Source organism: Aptenodytes patagonicus, chromosome 5 (assembly GCF_965638725.1).
Source record: "Aptenodytes patagonicus chromosome 5, bAptPat1.pri.cur, whole genome shotgun sequence".
In the NCBI taxonomy this organism is placed as follows: Eukaryota; Metazoa; Chordata; class Aves; order Sphenisciformes; family Spheniscidae; genus Aptenodytes; species Aptenodytes patagonicus.
In genome coordinates this window covers 61,332,448-61,357,255 of record NC_134953.1, presented here as the reverse complement: position 1 = coordinate 61,357,255, position 24,808 = coordinate 61,332,448, and the positions used below count along the sequence as shown (strand labels likewise).

Below are 24,808 nucleotides of genomic sequence, written 5' to 3'. Positions count from 1 at the left end.
TATGCTCTAGCCAATGTATTATAATTGAGCTCTACTGAATTACTTTTCTAGGGGATAAATACTGTACATGCTATAGTGTGAAAAGACATCATGTAATATATACTAATTAAGCTATTATATCTGTAGAGAAGATCGTATCTGAAATATCAAACTAGCAGGAATTAAACACCTCAAAGGATTAATGAAATGTTATGGAGCCATTCACTTCCAGGTCAACAGGTTCAATTTCAGCTTAGTTTAATAGTTGTAATGAATTTATGTGCTGGAGATAACAATTCTCTGCAAACATTCATAAATCAGGGTAAGAGCCCCTGGCTCGTACCAAGAACAGCAGCCTTTAACCAGCACAGCCAGAATAAGGCAGCCAGGAATATTATGCTAGGCCTATATTTGGCATGTAGCCTTAGGCTCCATGAGATCAAACAGCACATTTACTGGATGCCTGCAATATGCGTAGGCAGCAATGAGGGACTCTGGAGACACTCACTTAGTTCTCTTTACAGATCTGCCAACAATTGCAAACCCCAGCAATAAAGTTATCACAGGCAGAACATTCAACTCCATCTTTTATTTGACTTGATTAAGAGTCCATTCTGCCTATCCTGATTACTCTCTCAGCAGCCCTTGCTGCTTCTAGCAGAGGCACCTGCAGCACAAGAGAAAGATGAGGTGGGGGCACAGAAAAGGAAGAACTGTAGCCAACTTTTATGCAGTTATCTTACAGCTAATGTGACAGTAAATATACAACAAACCCTGATTTTGTGGTGGAATCACAAAGCTGAGGTTAAACTTTTTTTGAGATTAAATAACCACCATGTCAACAGATTTAGGCATCAGCTCCTTAGGATGACAGGCAGTAAACAAACAATAACCAGTTTATGCATAAGAGAAAGTAGTTTAGAAATAACTACATGAAGAACAAATAACTGTATCTTAGTCAAGTATGCATAAAGAAGTACATCCAACCTCTGCGGATACACACTGAAAGGTGACAAACTGTAGAAGTGTAACAATCACCCAAAGCCTATCACTTAAATTTGCTATGAGGACTCTGGTTTTAGACACACAGAGATTATGCAGTGTGCCGTCATAAGCTAAGGAATGATTCAGAACACCAGAGTTCTAGCCGCAGATTTTTTCACTGATCTTCTGTGAAGCTTTGCTAAAATCACTATCTTACTGAGCTTCAGTATCTGCAAAACGGTTAGAAAGTCCACCTATGCAGGTATTACAGAAAAACTTAACTAGTATTTATGAGGTGCTTCAAGTGATCTAGAAATGCAAGATATTAATATCAGTCCTTACTGCAGGTGACTAAACCACACTGTGCAATATGGATTGGAAAGCTAAAGAAGCCACAGTGTACTGCTGACAGAAAAGTCTTATACTGCTACCTCTATTACCAACCACACCTTGTGATCATCCTGCTCCCCCTTCAAAAGCTCCCAAGATCTGGAAAAACAACAAGGATTTTCAGCAGAGAGAATTTTGATGGCAGTAAAATTGCTTACAACAGACTATTATATTGGAAATAGTTTTTCAACCAAGAGTATTGAGATACCAACACCATACTAAAAAAAAAAAAAGCTGTGGCAGCCTACGTAATATATGAAAAAAAAGCATCAAGCTTGCAGGATTGTTCTCTTTTAATGACTACAAACAGAATCCAAGAACAAAGAGCATTCTAAAAGCTGTTTGCTTTGCTTTCCTGGCACTTATGTATTTCAAGTTTAAAAAAAAAAAAAAAAAAAGAGTAAACATGACAAACCAAAAGTTTTAAGGAGCCATTTTTATTACAGGACTGCCTTGTAGGCACATCCCCTGCTTATCAAATCTCTCAACACTCCCACTACAGTAAAGGCATTAAGAGATTTAGTGAAATTTGTATCTTTCAACAAGAAGCTGTGAAGTACAGTATGCAGCATTGGTGGCGGAAATGCAGATGCATTTTTACTGATCTATCTTACCTTTTTTCACTTTAGACAATATTCTCTCTCTTGTACGACATGCATCTTTCAAGTACTGAATTCCTTCAACACTTCTAGATCTATTTTTCCTGTGACATACTAAGTTACACAACTGCAATGAAAAGTATCTACAGATCATCAGGAGCTTGCAACCATAGTATTTTCCTAAGGGATAGAGTTTGAAATTATAATTATTATGATTAATAATCTATTAATATATTATAGTTTTTATATATTAACATATTATGTACAATAATAAATTATTATATACACACACACAACTTAAAATGAATGTCCTTTAATTTAAAAAGTGCAATTTTTACTATGACTTCCCAAACCTTTTGAAAGCAACATTTTTGTAATTTTTCTGTTCAAGAAAGAAAAAAGAAAATACTTTAACAATATAGACAGATGTAATGTATAGTATTCAGTAAGAATTTAAGGAAAAAGGGCCCTCCAAGAGGCACAAGGCATTTTCTGTGTTGGACACAAGACAAGCAGCAGGAAGAAACCCCTCCCAAAGCACTTGAGAAAAATATTAGGGATAATTCAAGATGTAAAGTAAAACCTGAAATTTTCAACATCCCATTTTGGACTTTGAAACTATAGTGTTTTAGTGTAGAGGCCTCACTCTTGTGTTTGTGTGTGCACTTTATATACACACACACACACACGTGTGTGTATATGCATATGTAAGGTTTGTAAGGAGAGAAATATGTTTTATTAGACCAGTATAGTTGGAAAAAGTAGATAAGCCCTTTGTCGGTCTAATGTAAGCTATTGCCTCTCTCTTGAAACCTTTTCTCTCACATCACCATGATCATGATTACACGATTTATTTTTTTTTTTTTAATTTGTACGTAAATAATCTCCTTTGGTGAACTTAAAAATTGCATCTCCAGCATTCCACTGCAATACTTAAGCCACTTAAAACAGACAGTAGAAATATGAAACTTGTGTAGTTTCAGACTTCAACTTGAACGCTATAAAAACCTCTTCTATGTTCTTAGTCCTAACAGACACAAGCATCAAGTTGCATGTCAACCAGGAGCCCTGGATAACAAAACAAGCTTTGACACTGAAGCGAGAGAGAGAGGCAGCAGCATCGGGGTCTTGGTGTTGCAGTATGAACTATAAGGTCCACAGGGAAATCCAAATGGTGTATTTTTCTGTTTACCTTCAGGTGACAATGTCCAAATGCTTCAACACATCACTGAATGTCTGTTACAAAAACTCCTGTCACTAAGAATAAAAATGGATGGATGAATAATGGTCAGGCTGAACCTTCTGCCTCTTGCGAGTAGAAAGATTTAAAAACAGCTTGTAAGCAATACGCAGCCAATCTAGACCTATATAATCAGACCTAGAATCATCAACATTACAGATACATCAACTTACCTCTGAATAGAGATAAGTTAGGTAGTTGCTGGTATTTCTCAAAGGACCCCGGTTCATCGACTGAAGTCAGTAAAGGAATTACTTGTTTCACAATCTTTTTTTCCAACTATATTCACTGACAACACTGAACAGGTTATTTTTTCCTTTTTAAAAGCTTGCATTCTGATTTAATTGAAGAAATATGATGAAGTCTGCCCCTCTCCATATATAAAAAAGAATGTTTGAAATACAATACACTGTAAAATATTTTGAATGTCCCCTTCATGTAAAACCCTACCATACATGAAGCAGATTTTTATTTTAATACAAGTGAGCAACAAAAAACCTAATAATAAGTACAGATAAAGTACAGATATCCGTAACAGATAAAGGAACGGGATTTCCCTTTTTTATTTTCATTCATTGCCACCTCTTTCTACATCTTCCTGTAAGATGGACATTTCAATGTTTTCATCAACTGCAAAGCAAGGATAACTCAAACATGTGCAAATAAAGATTAACATGCTGGCTATACTGGCTAGCCCATCACAAAAGGCAGAGCTTTGCCTATATTGTGCATATTGGTCTCCACAGTATAAAATGTGTGGCTTCAGGGGGAGTGGGGAGGATGCTCAGCATTAGATGCCAGTTTCCTAAAGAGAAGTCACCTTTTAGGATAAAGTACAGCTGTGAAAGCTGTGCAGTCAAGAAACCTTGTTGTATTTGTCTACTACGTAATATATTTCCACATCAGCAATCACTTCTATCCAAATGGATATATCCAAATGAAATGTCATTGCAGTAAAACTGCCCTCTGATGAGGCACCCTGATCATTTAAAAAAAGACAACAGCCATCCTTGCAAAGCATTCTAGTGCTACAAACTATGGTTCTTATACAGTGTTTCTTTCAGAAGAAAGCCTTCCTTGAAAATTATTTAACTCCTCTTTTAAATTGAACTTTGTGCAACCCTTTCAGGTTGCTTTGAAGAAAAATGTTGAATCACTCCATATTCTAAAATACCTTAGAAAGAAGAAAAATCCCAGCAGTAAATTCACCTAATTAAGTGGGGGTGTATCTAGCCCATAGGCTATTACCGCATCTCAGCTTAATATTTTTAAACATACTATATGTGGAGCAGGCAGTAAGCTCTTCTCATTATTTCTCAAATGAAGCTGAATAGATCTAACCCAAATTACAGCAAGATAAACCAGACAACTTAAGTGATGAAAATTGTACTTTTTCCTCTGCTTTAGGGGTGCTTCTGGCTCATCTGTCCTCTGATCAAGGTGAGCCTGATAAAGCTGAAAATTACACTGTGTGACTGGATTGTACGAGATTATCTTTCCCCTGAGAAGTGATTTATTTTAGTAACTCTTAATGAATAAGAAACTTTCTGCTCCAACACGCTGCTCTTCTTGTGTGGGCATGGTTCCTTACTGCTTTGAGTGAGAAATCACATAAAAGAAACATAGAATATGACTATATTCTATGGCTACATGGAATACATGTAGCTACATCTTCTTTATGGTTCAAAGACTAATTTGTGTTATAAGAGAGAGCTTCAGGGACCACAAGTTTCATAAAAAGTGAAAACTATCATTAGTCTGTAGGTTTAACTGCAAAAATTACTGGCATATCTTCCACTTTTTGAGTGTGAGGAAAATCCAGTTTTGGTTTTGAGAGATCTCGCTTTGTAGAATTTGGGGTTTCTTGATCTTTAGATGATTCCAGGAGATGTTGCATATTCAGTTTGAAAATGAGGCGAGGATCTGGTCCAGAAAGAGATGGGCAATTGCAGCTTTCTCTTATTTTAAGAGCCTGTGAATACATAGGAAAACAAATCAAGCTCATTTAAATAAGAAAAACAAAAAAGGCTTCAGTCAGTGATTTGGCTTTCCAGTAAGGTCTGCATTTGTACACAAAGCTTAGTGAGTATAATACTGAGTCTGTGTTGTTACTGAACAACTTTTCAACAGAAACCAAGAATTTCTGAGAAGAAATGTAGCAATATGGTAAAACAACGGAAAAAAATGAAGAACGAAGACTGAAAATAATTTTCTCACAGATAGTCGCTCAAAGAATGGATACTCTAAAAGGTACAGCATAAATAAATAGGAAGTTCTCCAACTATTTTATGTGATATTTGTTCACATCAGTACCTTTTAATTTACATTCACATGTAAATTAAAATGACTGCATCAAGAAAAAAAAAAGGGCTGTGTATAATTTACTTCATCAGATATGTTCTATTATTGAAGTAGCTATTTATAGATGTCCGACTCAAAAAAGGAGGGAAAAGTCTCCAGTAACATAATGGACGTTTAACTGTTCAACAGAGATCCAGATGGCTGATCAGTATAGTTAAGGTCCAGTTACACAAGTGATCTCATCTCCAAGAAGCACTTGAATACACAGCTTCCAAGTGTTCTGAGAAAACAATGTCTCTAGAAGGTAAAAGTTTTTCTGGATAAAAAGATTAGCACTAAGAGACCAAACTTTAAATTACTCCTGGTCACTGAGTAAGTGCCATTGCTTCCATTCTACAGATTAGAAAGTAGAGGCATAAAGAAGCCAAAGAATTTCCCAGAGAATCAAAATCCATTAGCGCAGGCACACTCCCCCCAGATCATTCTGCCTTGTGGGCAATCTGAGAAAGGTATGACAATGGATGAATCTCATGTCTCAAAGGCACCGTGGAGAAATTGATATAAAACAGTATAAAGTCAGCTGTTTTAAAGGATGCTTAAGTTGGTGTTCATTGTAACGAAGCTGAACATACTTTAATTAGTCCATAAAAACAGGCAGCTCATTTTAGAGCTAACAATGGATACCACACAACCAAGTCCAATGCAGTGCTTTGCAAGTGGCTGTACGCAGATCTACTAGTATCCATGGATTCTCCTACAAGACCTATTTAAACTAATCAAGAAAAGCAAGTTCCTATGTATTATATAGAAAAATATTATATGTAGAATTTTAGAGGGTTATATTATATGTAGAATTTTTCAGAATCTCCGCTGAGAACTATTTTTTCAAGATTTGCAAAATGAAACACCAAGGAAACACCAAGTCAAAAACTAGCCTGATATTTAGCACTGATCAATGGTCACTTCTATGCAGTATTATCTGTATCTCAGCCTCAATTAACAGCATAAAACTATGGGCAGATTAACATCCAGCTTTATTTTTAATCCTTTTACGGGAAAATAAGTTCAAATGTGTATTTTATTCCACTTCTCTTCATAACCGTGGATTCTTGAAAAGTAATGGCCAGACCTGTCCTGAGTTGTAGCCAGATGCTTCCTGACCAGTACTAGGGACTGTTAGCGGAAAGCGTGGGTTGATTCATTTGTTCTAGATGGATTAAAGAGGAAGAAGAAAGTAACACAGTTTCCATAGCAGTCCTACTGCTGCACTTAAAAAACAGAGCAGAAATTTTAATTTGATTTATATACACTAGATGTGGCTGAAATATCAAATCAAATATTCCAGTACACTTATGCATAAGTATTTGCCTACCATTTTGAAACAATTCGGTATTCTTCCACAGGAGACACTGGGAACATCTTACTACAGAAGATTTTAAAATAGAAGAGCAGAGCTTCTTAACTCATTTCTTTGTATAAGGAGGTACCAAAACATATTTCTCTCTCACTTTACTACAGTGAACTGATAAAGAGTTTGCTGTAAATGGCTAGAAACAAATAGCATTTAAATTTAACAACTGGTTTTGGAAAAAGACACATTCCAGGAATGCAGCAAGAGTTTCTTCAGCTGTTTCTTGCTGAAGTGTAACATTCAAATTACTGGATACACAAGTCTGGATTAGGCATGCAAATATTTCTCTTAGATTAACTTCTAAAAAATACGAATAAAGCTTTCAGTATTTGTTTTTCTACAGTATGATCGTCCATGTAGTCACCAAATGTTAACCGTACTGCTGAACACTATTCTGCTTTGGTGACCAGTTAGCTTCTAAACTGACATTTATGACAAACCAAGAGTTTTTACTTATTCTCTTCCAGAACATAAGCTGCTGCAAGACTGCATTAATGTCAAGCAGCATTATTCAAGGGAAATGGAAATACAAAGATTTAGGCTGTATCCTGGAACGGGCAACATAATCTTCTTTTAAATAAATTTAGCAATTTTAAATCTCTAGTTTTCTTGGCTATATAGTGCCTGGCCTATTTTCATTGTTTCACTTATCTAAAATACTAGAGTCACAACAGCAAAGGTAAAAAACAATACTTCAGCGTTAACATTTTTACCCTCTGGATGTCTTTGCGTTCCTGCTAGATGTAAAGCTGTCCAAGGAGGTAGAAGGCATCTATTCAACACCCATCAAATCACATGCCATTAAAAAGACTACAGTTATGAGAATGGAAAGCTACGTTGACATGTCATCTCACTGTTAAAGACAGCTATGACTACACACTCTAGTGAAAGTAGTCTTTGTATGTATGTTTGTGACTGCCATGCAACATTCAACCCTAGTTAGAAAGTGTTCTTTCCCTGGTTCAGTTGACTGCTGCTATTTTGTTTTGTGCCAGTAGCTCTGTAACATCATTAAGATGCCAGTAACAGGCTGAGGAGCTTACAATATAATTTTTCCTGAAAGATAAAACAGCCCAACATGGTCAGCCGTACTGTACTTCCAAAATTGCTAGCCACTTCAAATCTGGTAATTTAATATTGCTCAAGTAAATTGTTTTTTGACAGTTTGGGTAAGAGGACAAGTAAAAGCATTCTTAATGAAGCACATGCACATTGATATTATAATAAGAACATGTTTCATTGACTGTTTATACTGAAGAGTGTTCTCAATAAAGACGACGGACAGAACGGAGACAAGGATAACTAGCTAGAGTGAGTACGCAGATTCACCTGGGAACTGACAGTAGTTTAATGCTGTTCTTTTCAGGTTAACCTTAAGAGAGAAGTACTGCTGTTCAGAATAAAGACCACCTGCATGCTTACTGGTTCAGGAGATCTCAAATAAAACATCAAAACTATTGCTTGTCAGTAATAAAGGTGAAGCTGTTTTTCTTATCAGTACAATTGCAGTCACCTCCTGCAATGTGCATAAGAATTAGGGAGGTCTGCCTCATCCTATTGCTTTCATATAAAGCCTACCAGCAGAGACAAATACAGAAAAAAGTAATTTTTAGCTCTCTGTATTAATCCTTCACCACTGTCACAGATACCAGGCTAACTGCAGCATCTCAACCCCCTTACAGTCTTTTGGAGTGCATCTGACCTCTCAGGCTGTCAGCTCTCTCAGTATAAAAGCCACATCATTCTCGTGTCCACAAAACAGGCCAAGGGTTATAGTCTCTTGTGTATTAACTGCAATTACTTCGGCAGGGCTGACTTACGCTCTGACTTTGCAATTCTGACAAAAAACTAAGAAATAGCACAAGCATGTAGGGAAAAAAAGAAAAAAAAATTTAAAAAATCAGAAACGCTGAGTTGCAAAATGAATTACAATTAGCAGGCATAGGGAAGACAACAGGTCCTACAAATGAAGTAGTAGTAAAAAGATTACTAAAAGAATGGATAGATTTGTTACTAGATAGAGAAGAAAAGCAACCTTTATATAATGCTAATACTCCAAATCTTTCACTGCTTCTGTTGGCACAGAAAAGGAAAATGGTGACAAAATATTTAACAACTTTATGGGGAGGATAGAAACACAGGTCAGTATTTTTTATTTTTATTTTCCTTTAAGTTTTCACATTGATAGGGCTTAATTAATATATGCTAGTACTAGAACTATCTGAAGTAATCTTCACATCACAAGCAAAGGGCAAATATACCAACCCATTTTTGAAAAGGAAGCAAAATAAATGTATCGTCAATATCCCAAAAGGCAGCAGACTGAGTAATAAGCAATAACTACCCAAACAATAATAAAAATAATGAACAGCCAATGTAGATTTGACAAGAACAGATCTTGGCAAAGTAAATTAATTTTTTTTTTTTTTAAAAAGTTAATTGACCTAGCAAACAAAAGAGAAGCAGCAGAGGTGACATATCCCAACTTAGTATTACTCTCAAAATGATCTCAGCATGGCATTTTCACAAGAATGAGTGGGAAAAGGGAGTTACAGTGAATCAAAAATGGAATCTGAGCCAACAACGTGATGGCAAAAAAGCAAATGTCACATCAAGACGAATTTTTATGTTGCAGGCAAGGCACAGTAGATAACCTTCTGCTTTATTCAGTATAGCTGAGTCTTCAGCTCACATACAGTGTTCTATTTGGACAGCATACTAGGAAAAAGGTAGACAAACTGTAGCAAGTCAGAGAACATTAAAATAAAAGGTTCAGAGATGAACTAGAAGATCCTATAGCTTCCCTCTGGCACTACACTTCCACAACTTTTCTCTCCAGGACAATGGTAAGCATCCTTCCCGCTAGTACAAAATTATTTTAAGATTTCTTCTGAAAAAAAAAATGCATGGGCCTTTACCGAGCATTTCACCACCTTCCACATAGGAATTCTAGGAGATTTCAGTTTCCTATTTAACAGTATATTCTGTTTTCCTAGTTTACAATGCACATCTCTCCCAGTCTGAGGGGGAAATCCTTTAAAAACATGGTAAGTCTTCTTAATTGTCTTCCAGGACAGCACCACTTTGTAACTGCTTACAGCTCTCTTATTTAGTAATTCCTCAGCTTGGCTGTAGCTTCCAGCTTGTTCAGAAAACCTGCAAGATCTTTAAAAGACAGGGAGCAAATCAAATGGGTTTCAATTATGTGAAAAGAGAATGCCTGTGATATCCCTGCTTTAATTTACATTTCCTGAGACTGTTAAGTCACCTCGTTGAGACATGCCATTTCATTACCTGAAGAAAAATTCTTACTTTATGTGATCGCATCTTATTGTGAACTTGCTTAGAAGTCTGTTGAGAAACATCTGTGTGGCCTGAGAAGTCCAAAAACTTGTCCCTATTACCCCCAGCTACAGTAGCTGGTCTAATAATAGATACTAATTTGTCCTGAAAACCATTTCAGCTTCAAAACCATCAGCATATGAAATACAACAATATTTGTATCAGTATCTTTAATACAAACACATTTATTTCATTCATATCTTCAGAGGAAGGGCAATTTCAACTGAAGTAATATTCAAAGTCAAGTACAAAGGTAAAACCCAGCAGGTTTTTTTCAGGATTTAAACCCTTGTTTCTTGCTCACGATGAATCTGATACTGAGTCTAAGTAGTACAGTTTCTTCACAGAGATACTAGAGAGATAAAAAGGCCCTTTTCGAAATCTGGCTTCTCCCCCTGGGCTCTGAATATCTAATGACCATTAATATATGGTAAACGTACTGTTCTAAAAGGCTTTAAGTATGTGAACAATGAAACAAAAAGGCGCCGATATTGAACAACCACCAAGCCCTGGGATTCCCTTTAAATGCCTGAGATCCAGCTTCAAGAAGGCAGCTCTCAGATGAAGGGGAGTCAATGCTTCAGACAAGAAGCCTCCAACAACACCTCTACATACCTTCTTTCATTTTTATTCCACTCTTGTAGTATTAACTTCACTTATCTAGTGAACTGTTAAAAACAGGAAGCCTTCAGTCCCTGCTTTCTCATCCTACTCCAAAGAACGTTTAAGGTAAAAGGCAAATGAAAACATCTCCTCCTCAATTATCTTTTAGAAGAAAATTTCCTAGCTTCCACTGTTCTTGGAAGTGAGAGTGGCTATAAAATATGAAGTTTGCTCCACCTGCTCCACAAGAGATAAGACAGAAATAACAAGATTGCCAGTTCTACACAGTTGCTCAGCTATTTAACTTATTTGCTCAGTCCTGGGGTAGATAGAACATAAGAAGCAATTTTCATTACCACTTTATAAGCCAGTCAGTAACTATATGAAAATAAAGGATCCTGAACCCTTTGTGTTCAATCTAACTAAAATTGAGGCTCCGCAAGAAGTATAGTTTTCCATTCAACTGCTCTAATGTGTTAGAAAATCCATCAAAATGATCTCACAACCTGTTTTTGCAAAGTACAGAATTTGTGTATGTTAATTTAAAATATTTAGCCTAGCCAGTCTCCAACCTCCTACCCCTAATGTTGATTTTGATTTATGCCATTATTTAGAATATTTACTGCATTCATTCTCATCAAAGGATTAATGAAAAAATCTTTTTTTCTCCTTTGAAATCAGCAAACACCTCAACATTCTAGTGCTCCCTCTGCCAATAAATCTTCAACTGTCTTTACAGTTTGGAACTGAGAAAGACTTAAAGTAACTGAGGGGGGGGGGGGGGGGGGGGGGAAGGAAAAAGAAATTACCGGTTGGTTATAAGAAAGGGAATTTCCAAACACAGTTTAGCTTGCTGAAAAATAGTGCTGTTGTGAAGTGCTTTAACACTATCTTTTAAAAAGAAAAAACTAGGCAAAAAACAATCCATGCTATTTTTCTGTAGTTAAAAACCCCACTATTTAAAGAAATAGTAAACAAACTAAGATTACTAAACTTGGAACAGTTCTCTGTTCTTAAGCTACCAGTGAGTAGCACATCAAATTAAGAGAATCCCCAAGCAGCTATCCACTCGGCATTCCTCTGAGAGGAAATCTGAAAGAAAGAACAGAGAAAAGACTGCAAATTGATGGGCAATTGTGTGAATTAGCTCAAGTTCCTTGGAGTAGGGTAAAATTTGCTCCCTATGTGACGGAACAGAGATGTGAAGAAAAAAAGCAGGCTGCAAAACCTACAGAGACCTATCATAACTAGGGCTATTAAGAAATCTTCTACTGGGGATCTGACACTCTTTTGAGGCACAGTTATTCAAGGTGTATTCAATCCTACATCAGTGAGAGAGACAGGATAGGATGGAACATTCTCTATTTGACAGCCTAGGGCTAGCTACCAAAGCAAGAGAAGTCAAGACAGTTTAGGGACCCAACTTAAACACTGGCTTCCAAAATGGCAAAAAGGATAAGAATGGATGAGAACTGTGACACTGTCACATCTACACCAGGAAGGCCATTTGAAAGCAAAAATACTACAATTCAATCAGAAAAGAAAAAGAAAACTAGAATATAATTACATTTTACCTATGCTATCTTAATTTTTCCTCATTTAATAAAACCTTTAAGGTTGAGAGCTTTGTAACAGAAAATTTCTATAAGGATAAAGAGGAAGATAAGCACAATGCTAAAAGAGTAGATCATGAAACAATACCAAAGTAGCTCATGAATCAATACCAAACTAATTCTGGCAAGCTTCCTAAGAGAAAAAGACACCCTTCCTTCAACTCTGCTTACCTCTGGGATAAGCCGGTCTAAGTGCTCAGCTCTATTTTCATGAGAAGGGTGTGTGGAGAGCCACTCTGGTAACTTAGGCTGCCCTTGAATGGTTTCTGCTAATTCCATTTGTTGCCAAAATACGCTGCTTGCTCGTACATCCACACAAGCCTGAAAACAGAAAGGAAATGTATACACTACTATTATTTTTGAAGTAATACAACACACATTCTAATGGATATTGAATTACAAAAGACATCTTAAATTTTAAATCTCTGAAGGCTGTTTAGATGGTACCCCTCATACCTGACAGGAAAAGGCTGTTCTAAAATATCTAAATGCAGTAAGAAACTCATCCAGATAGACACTGGATTTGTTCCTTTTAACATCTATGTAATTCCACCAATCTTAAAAAACTTACACCTGAATTAGACAATTCAGGAGAAAAACAGATTCATGATTTCTGACGTGTACTTGTTCTTTAAAAAAAACTCAGCTGCTTATTCTAAGTTATATTTGCTAGACATAGTACAGCAGAAGAACAAATTAATAATCTCCACAGATTTAGGCAAATTTACAGGAAGAAGTTTAGAGTCAAAAATATAAAGTGATAATAATTCATACTTAAATATCTCTAAAAATGAACTGCAAAGGCTTTTCTGTAAGTGATTACACTGCCTTCTTCAAGGGTGATCTGTGTAATCCACAACAGATTAAAATAGTAATTCTGCAGAATTCCTCTCTCTCTCCATAGAAGTATATATTTAACCATAGAAATTCATGGAACACTAACTTTTAAGAATGGCATTTGTGTACCACCAACAGACTCCTTTATATTTGCATTTAAGTGGAGGGGAAAAAAGAACAAGATTTCTTACATTAATTTTCATTTAAGAGAAAAAGAGATGAGTACTCAGCAGGTAAGAAAATTACTCCCCCCACCCAGAAATACAGAAGTGGTACTTTATCCTTTCAATTTATTTCTTAAAATTATTATTATAAAAAGATTATCTGCACAAGCAGAGAAATGTTGAGATACCACTTTGCTTGTTTGTTTCTGGTATGGCCCTACATCTTAGGTATTACAAAGCAGTGAGCACCCACACAGCAGTTACATTTTTTTCATGGATTGTTGTTATTCCCTTAGATGACTTTAAACTACAAATGCAGTTTCAAACCCAGAATCAAAGTTAATTTTAAAAACTCTTCCTTGAAGAAATATTAATAATTATTAAGAAAAGGAAATTTTCCTTATGAATTATTAACACTAGATGGTGCTGCTCTCATAGTTATCTAACACTTATCTAGTTCTATTGCACTTAGCTAGAAGTGAAAGAGTTGTTTTAGTTTCTTTAATTTAGAATTAAAATCCACAGGAACAAAAAAAAAGTGACTGAAAAAACAAATTACGAAAAAAATGCCAAGTAGTTTCTGACCAAATTTTTGTCCTACTTTAGTGAAGCCACATTATTTTTATGGCTGTATTTAAACTAAATCTTTAAATACTAGAACAATACTGATATACTTCGTAATTATCAGCAATCACAGAAAATATAATCACAATATCAAAAAGTTCTTAAATTTTACTGCATTGTTATGAGAATAGATATTATAGATTAGAATATTTTAGGTACACTACAATATAGTAAAGCATTCCTCAGAACTTCCCACAACAGATGGAAACTAAGTGAAACAAAAATCTAAAGGGTAATTTATATCTTTACATACCGTTAAATATATCCTACTTACAGAAGTTCACTATTTGGCATTCTCCTTTTTATAAATACGTAGCTTTTTCTTCTAATAGTAATAAACTACATAGAAAGTATACTGTGCAGTTAATAATGCACAACTTTAAAAGTTTCAATTTTATTACCTACAGTTTAGCCAGAATGACTTTGTCTTTGCCTACAAACTGTTTTATTTCCCATTCGTTCTTTAATCTACATATCTTTAAAAATTTGGGAACCCTCCCACACACAGTTTACCTCTGCATGAAGTGTGAAACTCCCTTTGATTATAATAGAAAATGTCTGGTAAATTGCTAACGAAACAAACCAGTTGTAGTTACCTTTGCTGCAAACTGAAGTCCCACTTTATCAGCTTCAGCCTCCAATGTTCTGCTGTACGGTCTATCAAACATAAACTGCAAAGAAGCACATCAAAGCTCTATTTCTTGGTTTTGAATGTGTACAAAGCTAGAGTACTGTAGCTAGTTTTCTAACCTTCTCATAAGAAAAGATGTTTATCTATCATGTTCACATTGCATGTGATCAGTATTCATTTTCTTAATGTAATCTTTAATTCCATTATATGTAACTCATTGATCTTGTATTCAGTGGAAATTAATTCAAATTATACATATTTTCATGGCCCCTCTCATCAGCCACTCTCACAGCATTTTGCAGCAATCAAAGGGTCAATGCCAACTTTAAACGAGAATTTTTTCACTTCACTTTTATTGGCATTAAGGTTTTTCTATGTATGTAAAAATTGGTGTTAAGATTTTTTTACTCTATGTAAAAAATTCCAGTGGCTCCCTTAAACTTTTATGACAACTGTCTTTACACCTGTTATGATCTATTTGGTATGGTAAACAGCCCACAGTATGGCATAGCCATGAACATTTTCATGCAGAAATCACTCCTTTGTCATGATTATCCCCCAACACAAGTTGCAAATTGCCCTTGAGAAATCAAACTAGAAGACATACATCTGACCAACTCCTCTCCCTTTTTTCTAGGGTATGACATTGTATTAACACACACTAAGAAACAGTGGTAGTTTTCTCAAATGGTTATTTAGTCATATAACTCAGGATCTTCAGGCATATATAATTCATGTAGATTTGGGCAGCCTTGCCCTAGTATAACAGGTTATAGTAAATGCAAATCAGGCCTGGTTAAAACAGCCTGCTCCTGCAGAGATAAGGAACATGTCACAACATTCTGGTCTGGGCATCGATTAGGAAATATCAACTGAAAAATGGGGATGTGCATGGTTAGTGAAGAGAAAGAGGTTTTATCAGCTCTTTGTCTGGTTAATGAAACATGTCTTCCTTATACGTTCCAGGGGGAAAAAAAAAAAAAAAAAGAAAAAACAGATAGAAATGAAAAGCACCAAAAGAAGTGGTCCAATCCCTTGAGTACATAAAGATATCTGTAACTTTTTGCTTCTTTCTAAAGTAGTACTGATAGTTTTTCTTTACTAGGTCAAAAATAAAAGCCAACCAAAGCTGATCCTCTACAGGTTTTTTCAAGCCAAATACACTGGTTTATAAGTAACCATAGACGAGGTCACTTTCTAAAGTCTTAATTTCCTTACAGACCTTAAACATGGTAATTATAAATTTATTTTTATAATCCTCTGAAGAGAAAGTCATTATTTGAAGTGGAATATATATTTCTACTGCCTTGAAAAGTGCTCTGGGTCTACTGGAGTGCATATATTCACTAAACGGCAAAGATATCCCTGGCTAGTCTGTCACATATTCCTGAAGCACCATTTCCCAGTTAGCCAGATAAACTACTTGTTTAATAATTAAACATTTCTCAGACACAGAAATGAAACTGGTAACAGGCAACAGGACTACCCAAAGCACTAACTGGAACAGAGGCTTACACAACAGGCTGTTTTCTATCTCTTCAGTTACAAGCATTTGTGGTTTTCTTCTCTGGGAGGTTTACAACAATTTTAAATAAGAACAGGGTAGCATCCATCTCAAAAATATTTGCAGAAGTTTAAGAACTAGGAAATTGATGGTCTGAATGCATGTGTCTTAATAGACCATCTAAAAAGAGAGATCTAGGACAGCAAGAAGGTGGTAATAAAAAGATCAACATTTAAACTCTTACCCCTTAAATAATTTTATTTGCATTAACAGTTAAGCACTAGGGTATGACTATTTACCTGTATGTCTATCCCAATACTGCCAGCAAAAATATGGCTGTATTTTTAAAAATAAACACAACACTAATGCAATTTCTAGTTCAGGACCTACCCATGCTGCAGACTGCAGAAGCAGGGATGGCATCTGAAGAAACTATCACCCTATAATTGCTGTTATTTCCTTTACTTTTCCTCTGTGTATCTGCTACTGGCCAGTCACAAACAAGATACGAGCCTAAACAGACTCCGGTGTGATTCCATATAGCAATTCTTATGCTAGATATAGCTTAAGACCAAGTCAGGTTCCAGATTTGTTATGTTCTGATCAGTACCAAAATTTCATTAACATGTAAGAGACTTAAACGTGTCCTCTGCAATTTTTGGCAATTCTGTGTGTTTCTTCCTTAGATCTAAAATTAAAACTATAAGATAATCTGAATCTCATAGGAAAACTTGGCTCTCTTTCACAGTTCGCTTCTAGCCAATAAAGTCTTGGCAGTGGTCACATAAAAGGTCTTGATGCATCTAACATACAATACTACTCATCCACTACTGAAAAATGAATTTTTTAAAAAAATCTTTTGTGAATGTGCTGGACTGAAAAATTAGATCTTCAAACTCTGATCTAAAATCCTTGTCAGAAATTGAACATCATAAAGACAGATTTGATTTTTTCAAATCAATTACCAGAGCTGTCTGTGTATGTTAGAGAAAAGGAAGCCCCAGGTAAGTTGACTATCCAAAATCACCAGTTTCCACATGAAATACAGATGTGATGGTGTGAGGTGGACAAGAAAGGGAATATGAAGTACTGTATCTGTACATACTAGTATGCAGGACGTGAGTAAAACTCAGAGTCATGCTTTGTGCTATCCCAAGAACAATTCCTAGGCTTTCGTTCCCATATAAAATAACTGCTGCTGTAAAAGCAAAGCCAACATGTTTCAGTTCAGAAATACATGACTAAAGAACAACCATGAATGAATCCCATAAGAGAATTTAACAATTTCTTAAGGCAAGCAAACCCACTAGCTTTGGAGAAAAAAAGCAGAACTGGAGCTGACATGCCAAAAGGCCTACAAAGGGTCACTGAAAACTACTCATAGCCAATAATAAAAAATAAACGATAGTCAGTAGGTAAAAAAGTTAAGCCTCTAAGGACATAAAAGAAAAACAAACACTGAAACCAAAGCAAGTACTGCAATGTGGCTTAAATAACCGTTTCATAGAGTGGGATGCTAAAACTTCAAAAAGTAAAATACAGTTATGGAAGAAGAGGAAAAGCAACAACCTGAGAAAATGTGCAGAAAAATTCATTTTCACATAAGCACAACAGGCAAATGTTGAATGGAGGAAACAAACAGATGTTGCACTCCTGGGTGACTAACAGAAACAAAAATTTCTGTTCAGCATCTTTTGTATATGGGACGAAAACTTTACCAGTATTAATCACTTATTTATTCTGCATTACATATGGATACGTTTAATGTTACTGAAGATGATTTTGATCAGAGTTTTAAACCAGGACATTACTGTACAATAGTATCTCATATATGATAGATCTTTCCTATAGCACACTAGGACTACGAGCTTAAACCCAGATTCCATTTGCAATCTAAAGCACAACTCCAATCCACGACACCAAAGTATCAGTTGCAGTTAGCCTAGGAGAGGAGAAAAGATGCTGACAGGGAGTTAAATCTTGCTGTCTAAATTATGAGCAGTCTCAGGATTGATTCACACTTTGCTTTTTCCAAATTCAGCTCTTCAAAACTCTGGCTAGCATTCATCAATGTATTGGTTTCTTAGCTACTTGTACAAATATCCAAGTTCTTTAGAGATAATTTATGTTCAGAATCCACACATCTACCCATTAGCATAAGAACTACCAAAACAGATTGGTTATGTTTAATTTTATGTTTTTGAGGAACTGGAGGAAATCTCAGGAAAAGCATCAAGAGAAGTCAAAGAAATCAAAGAGCTCTTTCACTTAAATTCAGATTCAAGTTTTATGATGTAAGCAAAATTTCTTTAAAAAAAACCCACTTTTTTAAAAAGAAACGAATCAGTAACTGTCCGGAGGCAGAGAGTAAATTAGACCACTGAAGAAAAATAGCACCACAAAGCCTCTGAATTTTACTTTATTGGAATATATGCTGTCTGAAAAGATTATTTCAGTAGTTTTATTATAGCATGGTTTAGACTTTTAAAGAGTGTTTAGATTCTCAATTTTCTTATTTTAGAAACCATTCTTACTACTAACAATGTATTTAAAGAGTTCCATATATTTTATTTGGTTTAGAAACAATTTAACAACTACTCAAAATAAAAACATCGCATTTCAACATATATAACTTTAAAGGGTGAGCTACATTTCAAAAAGACAATCATCTAATGTAATTGGCAAGCAGGTACTCGGAGCCTGTTCAGTTAAATCCAGTTTTAGATTTAGGGAAATCTGAAGTTCTTCAAGATGACAAATGAAAATATATATCAACTAAAGCAGACGCAGATTTATAAAAACTTATTTCATTCAAAAACATACTCAAATATTAATTTTTGTTTATAATATTTCTCCTTTTGCCTTTTTGCCCCAAACATACTATTTAGTGGTACTATCTCCCTAAGATTAAAAATGTTTTTCCATGGAACTCAGGAAGAATAATACAAAATGTCAGTCTTACCTCCTGCAACTTGCTCTGAATCCACTGGCCAACAACTGCCAAGCTATCACGGGGACAGATGGCCCAAATCATAGTGAGAAAGATGAGTGATAGAAAATCCAAGAAGTGAACCAGGCTGGCTTTCTCTGCCTGCAAACAGAAATTGTCCCATTTTCATTCCTTACTGTCTGACGTTTCTTTAGAACATAACAGAATTTGGAAACACTGTAAAAATCACTTTTTTTTCTATGCAGCCACAGGAACAGGGCAAGCACAAGCTCGCCTGCTTGCACAAAAAAATCCAGTTGGATACAAGGTACTTTCAGTCTAGAATCCACACCAACTGCGTAAGTACAGCTGGAACAAACACATTTTTGCTATCTCCCAATTAGAGAGATTCAAAGCTTGAGATGACAGCAGCATGCAGGCAGAGTTCTTTAGTAAAAAGGCCATGAAACACCTCAGTTGGAATGAAAAATCTATAAAAACACCTAGAAGACTGTTCTTTACATTAATTTGAGAAGATATAGACATCATTTAGACAGGAACACTAATGGGATAAGGGGACACTAGGCATAATATATTTATTCTTTATTTTCTGTTGCATTCCTTTAATTTCAGAAACTAAGAGAACCTGAAGAAAGAAATTGAAATTCTTCTGTTTTTCAGAGCTCTATTTGACATGCAACAAATTGATCTGAGCACCTATAAGTCGGCACATACAATACTTTTCCCTATGCCGCTTGGGTAATACAGGTTCCATACAAACAAAGTAAGTTCTTTTTATTATTAGAAATATTTTTTTTAGAAGTGTAACAAGTTAGTTGGCTCAACTGAGCCCAAGAAACTATGATGTGAACTGTTGCTCATCCAAAATCATACAAGATGCAGTAAAGCAATTCTCCTGTATTTCCACTGCCTTTAAAATATATTTACCCATTTCCAGATTAGCTTTGCAATTTTAGCAGGATCTTTATGTTTACAAGCTTCTCATTATGTCTTCTCAAACTGATGGATAGGTAATGAATACAATTTTTTAAAACGACATGCACAGAAATAAATCAATTTGGAAGAAAGAAGCACTTTCTAGCAAATCATGCCAATCTAGAACAGTATGAGCCGTATTTCCGTACCATCCTCTTTTTTCATAGTTGTATCTACAAAGCACAACAAAATTATTGCCTCCATTCTGTTCAAATGGCAAAGAACTACCAATTTCAACACATCCATGTCACGATATGAAAAATTAAGTCTGTGAAAGCAATCATCTGTAAATGCAGAATCAAGGTCCAGGCATTCTGGAGTTTGGCATTCTAAAACTGTGTGCTACTATAAGAAAAATATAATGTATTTTAGAATAATTTATTAAAGTATATCCACTTCTGTAGATATTGACGAGTCTAGGAGTAACAAACCAAGTTACTGAGTGCCTCTAGTTCCTTATGTCTGCACTATAGGAGGATAAGCATCTCCAGATCAGGTTCTAAATGATTGTTAATAGTGAGCCATAATCCATCCATACAGTTATGAAAAAAAAACTGGCAGCCTTTGTGCTAACACTGACTACTACAGGACTTCTGACAGTTACTAAGTACTACATGAGTAATAAGGATATACTGTATCAGAATACTCTCATTTCAAACTCAGTCCTTCATTAATTAGAAAGACTCACACTGAAACTTTGGTTGGTAGTGATAGGAAAAATCTTAATTAAAGTAATTAGAATTCATTTAAGAATTTTAGACAGCTTGCTTTAAATACTTACTGCATGTTCCAACACAGCATGAGCTATTTCATGTCCCAAAATGAAAGACAGCTGATGAATATCAGAAACTGCATTTAGCAATCCAGTGAAAACAAACACTTGGCCATTCTGTAAACAAAAAGAGAGTGAAAATTAAGTAGAAGACACATAAATAAAATGCTGTTTCAATATTACTAATAATTTTTGTATTGGGTTCAACTTACTGGAAGCACAAAAGCATTTACACCCGGTTCGTCTACCACATGGATAACCCACTTGAGCGCTGAGACCTGTGGGATGTCCTTATTGCTTTCAGATAAATGACGAACAACTCTCTCCACAACCTGATAGTGTGCATCTGTCTCAGGTAACATTTTACTTTTGAATTCCTCCATCCACTGAAAAAAAAATTCATTGATTGCCATGCAGAAAAAACACACAGTAAATGACTAATTGGTAAACTAACCTAGTGGCTACACACAACTTAGTTAAATCTAAGTTTTAATACATTTTTTCTTTCATATAGCCAAAGCCAATATACTAGAGTTCAGGCTTTCAGACCCACAAGTTAAGGATTAATAAACTTAAAAGGAAGTAAACTGACCACAGATCAAAAATAAGATAGCATAAACTTGGTCCTACAGCCTCTTGTATCTGGCATTTTCCTAATACGCAGTTAGTCTTGGCATCACAATTTGGCAACCTTTCTATACCTTCCTGAACTTCTATCTGAATTTATAATTTTTCTGTATCTGTATATTTCTGTTGTAATTTGTAAGGTGGACAAATTTATACAAAACATGTAATTTGAATGTATCCTTGTACTCCTTCTGTCCTTATCTCACATTCTCTGTCAGATGGGAATACAGTGACATTTGTATATGGATTATCAAGTTTCACTGGCTTTAGAACAGAAAGCCACAGAACTCAGAATTATAGAAATTAATGCAATGGACAGTTTAAAAGAAAGCAGTTAAAGAAAAATGAGCCGGTCCAATAAAAAAAGAAGTAGAATTGAATGCAGGTGGAGAGTATTACCTTACAAAGTGACAGCTTAGAAGAGAGGACCTTAAACAAGTGCCAAAGAATGCTCAAATCAGCACAGAAAATGAGACAGATCTCAGCATATGCCTATTAGCTATGCTTTTATTGCTTCTACCAGATTTCTATATTTCTTGTTATATTACAGTAACACAGTTAGAAATGTTTGCTACATACATGTAACATGCTCTTTAACTGTCATGTGCCCCTGAGTGGTTTGCTGATGGAAAGGGAACTCTTAAAAAGGATGGGGACAAGAGGAGGGGGACAAGAGGAGGGGGTAACTGATGGGGGTGCTCTGCAGGGTTCTGAGCATGAAGTTCAAACCTTATCAAGGACACCACAAGGTTTGTTTGCCCATCTCATTAATTGGACTATCTCATCACTAAAAAAAAGCATCAACAGTTTTAGAGTATTTTGAATTTTTCTTTAAAATCTTACCATATCATATTCCATCTGTGACAGTTCCCTAAAATGCCCTTTTCCAAACACCAACAGTCGAGTGCGCCCAGTGATGGGTGTCTCCTCCAAGTGAGTAAAATAAAACACAACAAATAAAACTCCTAAGCTACTGACACCCAGGAGTATCTTCCATTTATTTTTTCTCGCACTTTCTTTAAAAAGTTCCTGTTTATTAGGAGGAAGTGCCTTCCACCAGTTTCTTATGCTCCTGTAAGATACAAACAGTGTTAACTTAGGACGTAGTTAAAAAGGAATTTGTTAGTGTCTGCCCTTGCTGTATTCTCTATTACAGTCTCACCTCATGTAAGAGCTTATGGAAGGTTATACTGTAATTGGCTTCTACTCCACTCCATTTCTTCCCTCCCACAGGAAAATAAGGAATGCCCCTTAGTGTCTTGGTTCATCTCCCTCTACCACATGTAAATGAGAAGAGCAAAAGATACATCTAACACCTCTGATAATGGAAACAACTTCTTGTTGAGCAAACCGTCAGTCTAGGCCCCAGTCCTACAAAATTTTGCAAAGATATTAAAATGAAAACACTACAAATACACCTACCATTCTCCACAAACTCATGCACACATCTTTCCATAATGGGGTCTTACACTGAGAGAGGAAGTAAGATAGTATTTTACCTGCCAAGAATGATAGCAAATAATTTCTGAGCTGGCTTAACAATAATCCAGAAAAGAGGAACTGGTGCAGCCTGAAATGATGGTGATGTGTGAAAAGACCTGATGATCTGAATGTTCCAAGCAGAAAAGTGATGTGGGAGTTGTCCTACAGAACTGATCTGGAGGGATGTGATCTTCTCCCCCAATGGCCGAAAAGACTGGAAGCAAAACCTTCCTGAACTGTGGTGTGCATTCTTGTACACTTCTGTATTTGGGACGTTCAAAAGACACCGCAGTCCTTTACCAATGAAGTTTCTATAGGAGTCAGGGCTTCCAGTCAAAAAACAGTTTCTAGTATTTCCACTCAAATTCAGCCTTTGGCATCTATCTTGTGTACAACTGACTTGAGTTCGGCAATATCCCTTGTAAAACCTATAGAGATTATTGCACTTCCCCTGCTTGGTCAAAGAAGCCAAACGAAAAAAAATACAGTTCTTGCCCAACAACTTTAGACCATAGATGATATTCATAACTTCTTTGGTTGGTTACCCTGAAACAAAGAAAAAAATAGCAGAGAGGTTTTAAGAAAACCAGACAAACATGAAACTCTGAAACATTACCTCATGTCTTCTGAACAGATACCATGTATTTGTTTACCAAAAGTTGCATTGCACAAAAAAAGTCACAGTTACAACTGCGTCCTGTTGCAGTTTTAAGGTACCAATCTGCTTTCAACTGTGGAAAAAGTCAATGTCTTACATCACTGAGAACAAAACAAAGTGTGATTTTTTTCTTTTGTTTTTATTACCACCAGATCAGAATGACTGCAGGTGTCCCTTGTGGAAGACATGTGTGCATCGTCACCTTTCCATGCTGGGCTCCTTGCCACAGGTGCCATTCATACATACTGAGGAAAACCAGGATCTATTGAGCATTTTGGTAATACTCTGCTGTTGAACGCAGGGTGCATATCTGCTGCACCCGGCCTCGAAACAAAATGACTCAACACAGAAAAATCAAGTGCCTCCCAGCCTGTACCCTCTTACTCTCGGGGCATAAAATGGAAATGCTTTCCCGCCGGGCAGGCCCCGGCGCCCGGCCAGCCCCCGCGGCGGTCATTTTCACCCGCTGGCTCTAACAGCGGCCTCCGCTTCCCTCCCCACCCCCCGCCGGCATCGCCGCCCCTCTCAGAGAGAGGAACCGCACCGTCGGCTCCACCCGCCTTTTGCTTGTCCTCCCTTTCTGGCAGCGGCCTGATGCCCCGAGTCGCCCTTGGGTGCTGACCTCGGCTGCCAGCCCTCGGCGCCCGGCATCCCGCACGCGAACAACCCCCCGGCCTCAGTGCTGGCGCGACTATCGTGATATGGGCAAACTGAGGAGGCGGGGGGAGAGAGGGAGACGTGTCACTCTGCGGCGCCCGCCCGGGGCGGGGTCAGCTCTGGCCGCCGTCACAGCTGGACGTCCTTGGGATCTGCTCCAGGAAAGACTTCCTCCACCGGGCTCCCCTACTCACCACCCCAAGAGGCGGAGGAGGAGGGGTCAGACCGGGCCGACGCGGAGACGCCGTCGGTGCCGGGCCGACGCGGAGGGCGGTAGCCGGGAGGCGGGAGGGGCCCAGCGGCAGACCTCGGCTCGGCGCCCCTTCCCTCTAGGCGGCGGCCTCCGCCCCTCCCGCCCCCGCCTGCTCGCGCCCCGTCGCCGCGGCCCTTGCGAAAGCTCCGCCCCCCTACCTCGGGCCCCGGCGCGTGAGATGAGGGGGGCGGCCGTGGCGCCCGGACCCGCCA

General features: G+C 36.9%; 1 protein-coding gene across 5 annotated transcripts; it reads right to left on the bottom strand.

Moving 5' to 3' along the window:
• Positions 1–1,771: 1,771 nt before the first annotated feature.
• Positions 1,772–24,784, bottom strand: OMA1 (OMA1 zinc metallopeptidase). Of its 5 annotated transcripts, none has more exons than XM_076340083.1 (9): positions 24,755–24,784; positions 23,046–23,574; positions 22,390–22,618; positions 21,132–21,305; positions 20,929–21,036; positions 19,185–19,313; positions 14,684–14,758; positions 12,634–12,783; positions 1,772–5,164 (listed from the first exon to the last, which is right to left on the bottom strand). In XM_076340083.1, the coding sequence occupies exons 2-9, from the start codon at positions 23,552–23,554 to the stop codon at positions 4,946–4,948; spliced, it is 1,593 nt and encodes a 530-aa protein (XP_076196198.1). In that variant the 5' UTR covers positions 23,555–23,574; positions 24,755–24,784; the 3' UTR covers positions 1,772–4,945. The 5 variants fall into 5 exon arrangements, with proteins under 5 accessions (XP_076196198.1, XP_076196196.1, XP_076196197.1 ...); XM_076340081.1 differs by lacking the exon at positions 24,755–24,784 and adding an exon at positions 24,309–24,639; XM_076340082.1 differs by lacking the exon at positions 24,755–24,784 and adding an exon at positions 24,538–24,639.
• Positions 24,785–24,808: the final 24 nt, after the last annotated feature.